This window comes from Manis javanica, chromosome 8 (genome assembly GCF_040802235.1).
Source record: "Manis javanica isolate MJ-LG chromosome 8, MJ_LKY, whole genome shotgun sequence".
Taxonomy (NCBI): domain Eukaryota; kingdom Metazoa; phylum Chordata; class Mammalia; order Pholidota; family Manidae; genus Manis; species Manis javanica.
Window position 1 is genome coordinate 2,168,074 of NC_133163.1, and position 11,912 is coordinate 2,179,985.

The 11,912-nt window shown below is 49.3% G+C and overlaps 2 protein-coding genes across 8 annotated transcripts in view; one reads left to right on the plus strand and one right to left on the minus strand.

Moving 5' to 3' along the window:
• The window catches only part of TDRD9 (tudor domain containing 9), a 112,451-nt gene extending 107,017 nt beyond the window's left edge, over positions 1-5,434 (minus strand). Inside the window, exon 1 of one of the 2 annotated variants that reach the window (XM_073241768.1) lies at positions 5,303-5,434. In XM_073241768.1, coding sequence (XP_073097869.1) covers positions 5,303-5,355 — 53 coding nt within the window. In that variant the 5' untranslated portion in view covers positions 5,356-5,434. The remainder of the gene's footprint in view (positions 1-5,302) is intronic. The other variant, XM_073241775.1, reaches the window with a different exon arrangement.
• A 38-nt stretch (positions 5,435-5,472) lies between these two features.
• Positions 5,473-11,892, plus strand: ATP5MJ (ATP synthase membrane subunit j). 6 transcript variants are annotated; one of them, XM_073241781.1, is made up of 6 exons: positions 5,629-5,979; positions 6,226-6,387; positions 9,783-9,873; positions 10,189-10,312; positions 11,029-11,052; positions 11,713-11,892. In XM_073241781.1, the coding sequence occupies exons 3-6, from the start codon at positions 9,871-9,873 to the stop codon at positions 11,745-11,747; spliced, it is 186 nt and encodes a 61-aa protein (XP_073097882.1). In that variant the 5' UTR covers positions 5,629-5,979; positions 6,226-6,387; positions 9,783-9,870; the 3' UTR covers positions 11,748-11,892. The 6 variants fall into 6 exon arrangements, with proteins under 6 accessions (XP_017534529.1, XP_073097881.1, XP_073097880.1 ...); XM_073241780.1 differs by lacking the exons at positions 5,629-5,979; positions 6,226-6,387 and adding an exon at positions 5,525-5,622; XM_073241779.1 differs by lacking the exons at positions 5,629-5,979; positions 9,783-9,873 and adding an exon at positions 5,526-5,622.
• The last annotated feature ends 20 nt before the right edge of the window (positions 11,893-11,912 follow it).

Sequence of the window (11,912 nt, forward strand, 5' to 3'; positions counted from 1 at the left end):
CTTATGAAAAAGACAAATCATCTTACCATTATTATGAAAATAGGTTTGACCCACAGGAATCCTTGGAAACCTCCAAATCACACCGTGAGAGCCACCACCCTAAAAAAGCTTGGTTTTCAAGTGCATCAGCTTCATTTGAGTCTAAGCTTTTTTTCCCTTGGAACCACGTTCCTTGCTCTTCCCTGTGTCCCCATCCTAATAACCGCGCTCGCTGGTCTTCTGCCTGAGTAATGAGCACTGACTTTATTTTTTAACTGTAGATCTGCTAGTGATTTTTTCCCTCAGTCTTAGGTTATCTGAAATACCTCTGTTTCGCTTTCCTTACTGAATGGTAATTTCTGCATGCATAGAGTTCTAGATCAGCAGTTAAGATTTTTCTTTGTCTTTAGTTTTCTGTGGTTTTATTACGAGGTTTCAAGGTGTTGGTTTATTTTCATTTATCTGCTTGCGTGGCTTCATAAGTGTTTTGAACCGTTGGTGTGATTTGTTTTTTATCCTTTTCAGAGACGTCTCTGCCAGCTTTTCTCTCTTCTGATATTTCTGCCCAATCTCACTCATTTCTTCTAAGTCTCCAGTTGCATATATGACGGCCTCTCGCCGTACCCTGTCTCCCATCTGCTCTTTTCTCAGCTTCTGAGCGGTTTCCTCTAAGCTATCTTCCGGTTCAGTAATTTTTCAACTGTCTAATCTGATGCTAAACCCATCCAGTTTCTATTTAGCTCTTTTTTTTAAATCAGCTAAATGGGTTGTTGTTGTTTTCAATTTCCTGTTTTCTGCTGGAATTTTCCATCTTTTTTATTTCCTAGCACACAGTGAGCATAGTTGTTTTTAAGGCTGTGTCTGTGAGGTCCAGTGTCTGCAGACTTTGTGGCTGTCTTTATATTCTCTGCTGAGGAGAATTATTATGCACAGAATAGCTGCATAAAAATATGCGAGTAAAAAGTTATCAATGCGAAGAAAAATAGCAAGAAAACCAGAGAAGGGAGATTGTGGATAAAATGAGAGTTCCTGTGGCCAGGATTCTCACCTGGCCCTGGTTGACTGGCTCACTGCACACCTGTGGGCAATACATGGCTGTTGACTCTATATAATATATAAAGAACTCCACCCAGTGCTCTGGGCGCGACACGGTGGCAGGGCTGCCAGGCTGCAGGAGAGTAGAGGTTGGAGTGGTGGCAGTGCCAAGGGCAGAGGCCCAGAGGACAGCTGTGCAGGACGACTGTGTGGACAGAGGGGCCCAGACGCAGAGACGGGCTTGCTGCCTGCAGACTCGCTCTGAGTGGACGGGATTCTAGTGACTGAACTGCCACCTGGAAATAAAGTTGGGTATAACCCTTTCACCACAAGAACGTTTTGCTGTCGATTTCTTTAGTCACAGTGAATCCATAGTGAACTTGCCCCGGGGCTGAAACCCATTGGCAAGACAATTGGCGAAAGTCCGCAGGGTTCTCTGTTGACCAAGGAAAAAGACAGGCTGCCCTTATGGGAGGGGTGCTTCAGTGGGCTGCCCCTGTGAATGGGAAGACAGTGGATCGTCCCCCAATGGGTATGTGGTCTGAGGTGACTTGCCTCCTAGAGGACTGGGCCCCACCCCAGGACTGGAGGCAAGTGGAGGTGACCCCTGAAGCTGTAGGGGTGGCTCTTGATACAGTAAGCAGAGCCTTTGAGAAGCAATTATACACAAAGTCCAGGCCTTTCCTATCCCCACAACTGTAACATTGCTACAGGAATTTCTGGGTCTTCTAGGCTACTGGAGAGTGTTTATCCTGCACTTGGCACAAATTCTGAAGCCCTTATACCGGTTGGTACGAAAGGGTGTCAGGTGGGACTGAGATGAGACATGTGCATCTGCCTCTACAGCAAAATGGGCAGTCAAGGCCGTGCAGGCCCTGAGTGTGACAGACCCATCAAGGCGCTGTGAGCTGGGTGTTCATGGCATTGAAGATGGTTATGGCTGGGGTCTCTGGCAGCGGCTCGAATGAGCTCACCAACCTCTTGGATTCTGGTCACAACTCTGGAAGGGGGCAGAGGTACCATCCACTTTGATAGAAAAACAGCTGGCTGCCCGTGTATCACGCCTTGCTGGCTACAGAACCCATCACTAGAATGGCCCCAATAAAGGTCATAACCACCTATCCCATCTTGGGGTGGGTACGAGACTGGACCCAAAAGCCAAGGAGTGGTGTGGCACAAACATCCACACTGGCCACGTGGGGTGCTTACCAACAGCAGTGTAGTGCCCTCTCTAGTAGCCCTTTCAGTGAAGAGCTCCAACACTTGTTGGGGGCAGTGACATATACTAGCGAAAAGCAGGAAGAACTTGCTTTTGAACCATTCGTAGCAGAGAGTCCCTATCAGGAGGGAAGAGCCCCTGTACCCGAAGATGGTACACACATAGCTGCAGCTGTGGGCAGCCTCCAACGTGGAGGGCCATAGCTTTCCATCCTAAGACTGAGACAATATGGATGGAAGATGGGGAGGGGAAGAGCAGCCAATGGGCAGAGTTGTGAGCCGCGTGGCTTGTGATCAGCCAGGAGCCCTCCTGTATAGTTGTCTGCACTGACAGCTGGGCTGTATATTGGGGCTTGACCCTCTGGCTACCAACCTGGTACCATGCCTACTGTCTGGTGGGTCACCGACCCCTTATGGGCGCAAGAATTATGGCAAGACTTATGGGCCTGTGGTCAGACCAAAATAATTACAGTCTACCATGTGACAGGTCATTTGCCTCTGGCATCGCCAGGAAATGATGAGGCAGATAAATTGGCCCAGTGATTAGAAAGAAGGCCTGCCTCTGATGTGGCCCAATGGCTACATCAGCATTTGTTGCATGCGGAACAAAAGACAATGTGGGCTGTAGCCCGTTGGTGAGGCTTGCCTTTGACCTTTGAAGAAGTTAGTAGAGCCCAGCAGGAGTGTGTCGTGTGCTCCAAAAGGGACTTACACTGAGTTCCACAGCAACATGGGACAATAGCTAAGGGGCCTATACCCCTCATCAGGTGGCAGACAGACTGTATTGGGCCTCTACCTATGTCAGAAGGATGTCGGTATGCCATGACTTGTGTGGACACAGCTACTGGACTTCTGGTCGCTTTTCCTACCTGTTGTGCAGACCAGCAAATGACCAAAAGAGGCCTGGGGTGTCTCTTTGCCACCTATGGCCGACCACAGGTGATTGAGAGTGATCAGGGCACCCATTTTACTGGGCATACACTGCAAGCATGGGTGCGACAGCTGGGAATCAAGTGGAAGTTTCATGTGCCATACAGTCCTACCGCAGCAGGCATGACAGAGAGGCTCAATGGCTTGTTAAAGTCCAGACTAAAGCCAGATACCAATAGTCTTCAGGGATGGTCAGTCCACTTATGGACCGTGCTATGGTGTTTGAATGAGAGACCCTGAAACGGAGCCCTGAGCCCCACAGACATGTTAACACATATGGCTGCCACCCCTATACCACTGCAAGTAGAAACCAAGGAGAATCAGTGAAGCTGAGATTCGGCCACCAGAATAACATCTTGCTGCCAGCACCAAGTGCACTGAACCCTGGAGACTCCATTGAGTGGACGTGGCCTTGGACCTTTCGACACATGGACCAACGATGGCTGGCTCTCCTGGCACCTTGGGGACAAGGCCTGGAAGCTGACCTCCTGTGTATTCCTGGAATAACAGCAAAGTGGCTGCCAAAGGTCACAGTAGTATATCCTGAACGGCCAGAAGGTAAGAGCATCTTACCGGGGATTTGTTTTATCATTATGGCCAGTGCATGCACCCCCCGTAGCACTACATATAGACCTTCAGTAACCCCCTCGGGGAATGGAGTGAAAGTATGGCAACTAGACCTGGAAGGGACCCCCTTCCTGCTACAGTCCTATCACAGGACCCCTCTCTTGCATGCATCCTACCTGATGGACAAGATTTGCTTATGTTGGTGGCATTAAAACATATGTCTTATCTCCCCTAAAGTCTTTGTGGATTAGGAAACTCCTCTGGCTTGAGGATTATTATAATTTTTATATCAAAATCTTGTTGTATCTTAATTTTTATTATCTCTAAGTTGTTGTTCTCCTCTGTTGCTGTTGTGGAATCTGGCTACAGTGCTCCAGCTTTCTCGCACAGGGACCATTGCGGAAGACTGAAAGCATGTAGATTGTAAGGCGAGAATCCTGGAGGGGTGGAGTGTGGGGAAGTTGGGGTTCCTATCGCCAGGATCCTCACTGAACTTAAACCACCTGATGATGTAACGGGCCGTTGCTGGGCTGCCGCTTCCACACCTTTAGGCAATAAGCTATTACTGCGCTATATAGAGAGCTTGGCCCAGTGCTCTGGGCGGAGGCAGAGATGCTAGTGCTCGACCTTCTGCCAGGAGAACAAGCTGGGTAATAAACCCTTTCACCCCAAGAACATTTTGCTGTCTATTTCTTCCGTCACAGTGAATCCATAGCGAACTTGCCCGGGGCTGAAACCCATTGGCAAGACAAATACAGCAAGTAAATATGGTCCTTTTGATGCCAGTGTTCTTGTTTGCGGAGCTGAAGAATGAGCTTCACAAACAGTCAAGGTAGGAGAGCAAGGTACAGGCTTTATTTAGAGATACAGTGAAAGGACAGAGCTCCTGGCTCATGCAAGGAGGGGACAAGAGAGCCCGTAGTGGTGCATTGTCTAGGGGGTTTTATAGGCCATTGAGGATTTTTCGAGAACATGAAAAAAACTTAGGGGTGTGGACTTGTTAAGTGGTCCCTGAATATTAAAAATTAATATAAGGAATTTCCTGCCTTGATTTCTCTCCGGGACACCTGCGCGTTGGTCTGGGAGCATATCAAAAGGCTGCCTGCCCAGCTCCCAAGGTGGGCTGAGGTATTGTCTACTTGCTAAAGAATCTAGCCTCTTGAACTTCCTGGGTGTTAAAATGCAATCTTATCTTCAAGATGGACTTCTTCCTGCCTTTAACCATGCCGTCTACAGCTGGGCCTGCAGCTAAGTTAGTTGCTCAGGTTGCAGAATCACCTCGTCAGATCTGAAGGAGGAAAGATAGCACAGAGGCCTGGGCCTTTTAGCATGCTAGAGTGAATCTTACACATGGTTACAAATGATTAGCATAATAAAACATGTGCTACTCTTCTTTATCTGGGGAACATTAACTGATCTCACTGAAGAATGATTCTAGAGCTCAATAATTAACATAGTTTTAGTAGGGGGGTTTCCTTGCATGTAGTTACATTGCTCTGACTGCAAATATCCTCCCCTGCCTCCTCCGGAGGCCCTCACCCTTCTCTGACTACATCCATGGTCCCTGTCTCACCTTTTCCAGGTTGACCAATTTGTGCTTTTTGCCCAGGTCCTTCCGTGTCTCATCCCCGGAACTCCTGCGTCCAAGGCACCCCGAGGTTAGTCGCCGTGTTATGACAAAGCCCAGGCCGTCCCCGCCCCTCCACCAGTCGGTCGCACCCGTGGCCGCTGGGGGCGCTGTGGCGCTGCCTGGGAGGCGCTCTGGCCCCGAGCGCTGCCGCTCCTTCCGCCCTCCCGGCAAGCCCCGCGCGACGCCTGCGCACTCGGTGACCTTCCCGAGTCGTTGGCCGTGTGTGGGCTGGGGGCGTCTTGAGCTGTGGGTCGGTCGCCGCGGTGAGTGCGGAGTCGCCGGGACGGTGGGGGCCGGGGCCGGGCCTGGCCCTCGCGGGGGGAGCTGGCGACCCCCGGCCCCGCCGACCTTGGGGTACAGCCCGCGCCCGGCCCACGCGCGCTTTTCCGCCCCGGCGCGGGGCCGTGAAGGGAGGCGGTCCGGGGTGGGCTGGGTTGGCGCGGCGGTACCCGGGCGCTCCTTCGGTAAGGGGCGTGCTTGGCTGTGATGAGAGACCCAGCTTCCTAGCCTGGGTCACGCAGCTGGCTAGGATGGAGCCCGAAGCCACGGAAGACTCCCGTGCCCCCGGGACCTTCTGCCCTCTGCACCTCAAGCTGCCTTGCGACACACTTGTTCTCCAGGTTGTACTGAGTGTGTGCCTAGGCCTTGGGAGAGGGGAATCGGGTACCAAGCCAGGATCAGGGGAGGTGATGGAAGTATTAACCCAACCGTGATTTCCCCGTCTGGGGCTCAACGGGTCAGACGTTTCCTGTCCCCAGTTGTAAGGTCAGATCGGTAGTTTGCTGTCAGTGTGATGTGCCATAAGCTGCAGACCTAAACGGACATAGTGGACGCCCGTTTGACCTTTGAATGGGATGGGCTTTTAGAAAAGAACAGGTACTAGAACACCCACACACGCAGCTGGGAGACGTGGATGGACTGAGTGGACTGCGGTGGAACAAGTAGGGGGCCTCACTTTACCAAATGACTCAGAACATGTCCAGCCAAATATGGCAACCGTGGCTAAAAGGAAAGTGGGAGTGGGAAAGGTAAGTATTTGCAGTGTATGTACTGTACACCTGAAGTCTCCTTGGCCCCTTCTTACCTACTCCGCACCCTCCTAGTTAACTTTGCTCTTCCACCCCTAGATCCTCCTCTGATCTCATTAAGGGAGAACATCTTCTGAAGTCCTCTTAGAATCCCAGTGGCTCAGTACTATTGCCATCAGCTTGGTATTTGTGGGATTTTTTTTTTCTGCTATTGCTGTGGTCTTAAGAGCTCTTATACCACACCAGGCACTAGGCTGGGTCGTTTATGTTTCCTCCTTGAATTCCATGGAGCACCCTGTGGGCAGGTGGTGATACCTTGTTTCACAGAAAGAGAAACTTTTGAAACACCGGCTCCAGGGACTTGCCCAAGGCTGAAGGCAGAGCAGGAGAGCTGGTGTGGGAACCCAGGATTCCCAGGCTTTTGGCCCCAGCGGTCCTCTGGAACACCTTCCCTCCCAGTCATTGCTGGATTGGGGGAGAGGGAGGCACTCGGTGCCTCTGAACTCTTGCTGTCTGTCAGGTCTGTGGGATCCTCACAGGCACCTTCACCAGGCAGGAATGTTGTTGGTTTCTTGGAACCTCACGCTGTGGTACAGTCTGAAGACAGGAAGTATGAGGCAGACACGTCTGCACAGGGTTCCAGAAGGACACAGCCACATCCTGCCAGGTGGCACTCGGGTTGGCTGGCCTTCAGGACCATGCCTCGGCCCGAGTGTGTTCTAGAAGAGCCAGGAACCAGGCCTTGGAGTGGATTCTCGTAGCAGTGAGGTGCAGCGTCCTGGGTGACTCGCGTATCCAGCTGCGTGATCTCAGGCAGCTTCCTGCAAGTACCCACTTTGTAGAGCTGGGGAGTGGCGCAGGATACGAGTGGGTAAAGCACTTCACAAAGACTTAAATTTGCATGGCATTCTTAGAATACAAGCTGAACTCTTTACCATGTTCTCCAGGGCCCTAAATGGCCTGGCCCATCTCCCCTCCCATCGAGCAGCCATGGCACTTTGTATAACAAGCACCAAAATAGGACCCCAGACACTGTAAATACTTGATGCAGAGGAGCTTCATGTATCAGCCCTTTGAGCTGGATAGTGTTTTTACCCTTTTTACAGATGAGAAACTGAGACAGTTTAAATTAGCCGGAAAGTAGAGCCGGCATTTGAATCTGGCCAGCTGTGGTGGCCTTCCCATTCCTCCGCACCCTCTAAGTCCTTTCTGACCTCGGGGTCTTGGCACTCATGCTGCCTCTATGAGGATACTTCTCTCCAGGTATTCTGGCCCCTCAGAAGCCACTTTCTCATCTGCTAAAACAATTCCTGTCTATAACACGTTCAGTCCTTATTTCCCAGTTGAGTAGTGATCACAGTCCGGCCAGGTTTCAGTAATGGAAGACCTAGAAAACGGCAGAGAGGTAAAATTCTGTGTAGCCCGAGATAGGATGGAGAGAAACAGGCCTCGGCCGTGGAATGACGCAGCACCACTAACTGAAGCCCGAATAGCATTTTGCAGCAGAACAGAGGAGGGTACTGAGTTATTCCTGCACAGGTTTGAATGACCAGTTCAGGAGGCCGCTTCAGATGGTACAAGGCTCAGCAGAGTGAAAATGAGTGTATTAATTCAGTCTGGTGAATTGTACATGCAATCAAAGGCATTACCTTCAGACCACATAAAAGTGAACTTGTAAGTTTCCAATGGAGTACTATTTAGCCATAAGAAAGAAACAAATACTATCATTTGCAACAACGTGGATGGAGCTGGAGGATATTATGCTCAGTGAAATAAGATAGAGAAAGGCAAGTACCAAATGATTTCCCTCACTTGTGGAGTATAACAACAAAGCAAAACTGAAGGAGCAAAACAGCAGCAGATTCACAGACTCCAAGAAGGGACTAGTGGTCACCAAAGGGGAGGGGTAGGGCAGGATGGGGGGAGGGAGGGAGAAGGGGATGGAGGGGTATTATGATTGGTACACATGGTGTGTGGGGGGGTCACGGAAGGCAGTGTAGCACAGAGAAGACAAGTAGTGACTCTGGCATCTTACTACACTGATGGACAGTGACTGTAACGGGGTGTATGGGGGGGAAGGGACTTGATAATATGGGTGAATGTAGTAACCACATTGTTTTTCATGTGAAACCTTCATAAGAGTACATATCAAAGATACCTGAATAACAGAAATACAAAGTGAACTACGTAAGTTCAGACTTGGACAGCCTTTCCCGATCAAATCCAGTCATTAGATACCTTCATTAAGTCATGTCTTAATTGCAGTTCTTAGGAGGCGAGAAGCCTTGTGGCCTTGTGCTGCCTGCTTTGTACCCAGCAATGGACCTCCAGACTGAGTCCACGTGGAATGCTGTGGCTGTCATTACTAACACTGTGTTGTATGACTGGAATTTGCTAAGAGAATAGAACTTAAAGTTCGTGCCGAAAAAAAAAAGAGGTGAGGCAGTGGATGTGTTAGTCGACTAGGTGGGGGAAATTTCTTTCACAGTGTACACGTACAAGAAGTCACCACTGCAATGTGTACTTTAAATTTCTAGATTTATATGTCAGTTATGTCTCAAAGCTGAAATTTAAAAAAAAAACAAAAAACAAGGTACAGCTGATCAACATGTGTCCAGGCCTGGAGTGAGTCTCAAGGAAATTACTTCATGTTGGTTTTCAGCTTTGAAGGCCAGCAGTTCTTAACATGATGATACAAATATACTGGTTTTTCAGTTTAAAAGCTAGAAAGTGGCAGTTCGTTTGGGGCACACTGTTAGTGGAGGGTAGTCAACAGAGGGGACCGTGCAGTGACAGTGCAGCATGGCTGGGAGGCCTGGGGCTGGAGGAGGATGAGGCGGCGGAGCCCTAGGATGGCCATGGCTGGGGGCCCTGGGGGCGAGCGGAGCGTGAGCTGCCCAGAGCAGGAGCCCCTGTCGCAGTGGGAATGGCTGCACAGGGAGCAGCTCCCTGTGGAATAGTTGTGGGAAGCAGTCAAATTTAATGAGTAAGTGGAAACTTCCTATTATTGAGCTTTAAAATAAAGTCATGTTCATATTTTTTTTTGTATTAAGGTATGAGTGACATACACTCCTATGAAGGTTTCACATGAAAAACAATGTGGTTACTACATTCACTCATATGATCAAGTCGCCCCCACACCCCATTGCAGTCCCTGTCCATCAGCATAGTAAGATGCCACAGAGTCACTACTTGTCTTCTCTGTGCTACACTGCCTTCCCTGTGACCCCCCCACACACCGTGTGTACCAATCATAACACCCCTCCCCCTTCTCCCTCCCTCCCCACCTGCCCTCCCCCACCCCTCCCCTCTGGTGACTGCCCGTCCCTTCTTGGGTTCAGTGATTCTGCTGCTGTTTTGTTCCTTCAGTTTTGCTTTGTTCTTATACTCCACAGATGACTGAAATCATTTGATCCTTGTCTTTTTCTGCCTGGCTTATTTCACTGAGCATAATACCGTCTAAATCCGTCCACGTTGTTGCAAATGGTAAGATTTGTTTTCTTCTTATGGCTGAGTAATATTCCATTGTGTATATGTACCACATCTTCTTTATCCATTCATCTACTGATGGACACTTAGGTTGCTTCCGTTTCTTGGCTATTGTAAATAGTGCTGCGATAAACATAGGGGTGCATCTGTCTTTTTGAATCTGAAAAATTGTTTTCTTTGGGTAAATTCCTAGGAGTGGAATTCCTGGGTCAAATGGTATTTCTATTTTTAGTTTTTTGAAGAACCTCCATACTGCTTTCCACAATGGTTGAACTAAGTCATGTTAATATTTTTCACTGTGTTCCTTTTCAGATGCTTCAAAGCCTTATTAAAAATGTTTGGATCCCTATGAAGCCCTACTATACCCAGGTTTACCAGGAGATTTGGATAGGAATGGGTTTGATGAGCTTCATTGTCTATAAAATCAGGAGTGCTGGTAAGTTTATGCTTGAATCACTAAGATCAGGAAGGAAAGTATTTTCTAAAGGAATCCTAATTCATATTGTGAAGAAACTATGATTCTTAACTAGGCATGACCAATCAAACCCCCTGTTGAATGTGGGGAGTGCACAGCTGCCGCAAGAGACGTTTGGGGACAGCTGGAGAAAATCTGTGTAAGGCTGGATATCAGAGATAGTAGAGTCTCAGCTGTGACAATGGCATTTTGAGTATGTAGGAGATGTCTTTCGTTTTAAGAGACACAGACTGAAATACTTAGGGGTGAAGTGTTGTGGTAGAAGGTATTTAATTATACCTTTCCCACTGTTCTGAATGTTTGGAATATTTTCATAACAAAAGTTGGGACAGGATAGCCATTTGGTTCTCAGTGGAGCAAAAATGAGGTCCAATCATATACTAACAAGCAGCTGGTTAGTAACAGGAAGGAAAGAAAAGTTTATACTGTAAGACTGGGGTTTGGGATGTGGCAGGGAGAGGAGCCCTGTAGGGCCGCTCATTTAGGAACATCTGTGGTAGAAGAAACCTTAGCACTTCCTGGCTGTGAGGTGCTGCAGCAGCTGTTCCGAAAGCTCCCTGTAACAGCTTCACCTGCGCCGTGGCCTTTCCAGCCAAGTGTTGGTTTAGATAATGAATTGACTGAAGGCATTTTTGTAAAGCAGGGCTATGACCAATTTTCATTTCCTTTTATTTTAGATAAAAGAAGCAAAGCTTTGAAAGGTAAGATTTTTGTTCTTTAAACAGGCAGGGAAAGGACACACCATTGTGCCTCTCCAGGGTAAGGTGTGTCACTGTTCTGACACGTGCTTCAATACATGTGTGCCACGCAATGGGGACACCTCGGCACATGGAGTTCGCTATATCTGTGGGATGAGTTCTGAAGCTGTCCCTGTGGTCTGTTGAGGACCATTGCTCACTCCCTTGGGCCGAGGGACACTTCCAAGGGTCATGGGAAGGTGGGTTGTTCAGAGGCCGCTGATGGCACCAGCAGGGAAGCCCTGTTAGCTGTGCAGGCTGCTCTGTGCAGGTGCAGCGTGTGTGGATAGAGCCCCACATAAATGTAGGCCCTGGTGCCAGGCGTTTGCGCTTCATCTCCCAAATGACAGTGAGCCTGCAGTCCTGTGAGTCCTCCACAAACCCAGGGCTGGCCCGTGATCTTTGGGGAAGAGGCACGTCTCCACCCCTCCATCATCGCGCCTGCTAGAGAGCTGCCTCCTGCACACGCTCACCGCACGAACCCTTGGCCTTCCGCACACAAGCGGCCTTCCGTGCTTCGTAGTGGAAATTGTCGTTTGTGTGTTCTGACTTGTTAATTCTTACAAACTACATTCTGCTTGTTCCTTCCTCCCTAAATTGTTCTATCATGCTTCTCTTTGACAGCTTCAAGTCCTGCACCTGCTCATGGTCATCGTTAACCAGACCTCCTTGGAGAACGCATCAGATGGGACGTCGCCCTGGCTGGAAATGTCAGCAGGCTGCTAGATGGGGGCATGGGCAGCTGCCGTGCACGGGCAGACGTGCTGCTCCCTTGTGGCATGAATAAACACACCTGTGACATGCTCCACCGCCCGCAGTGTCCC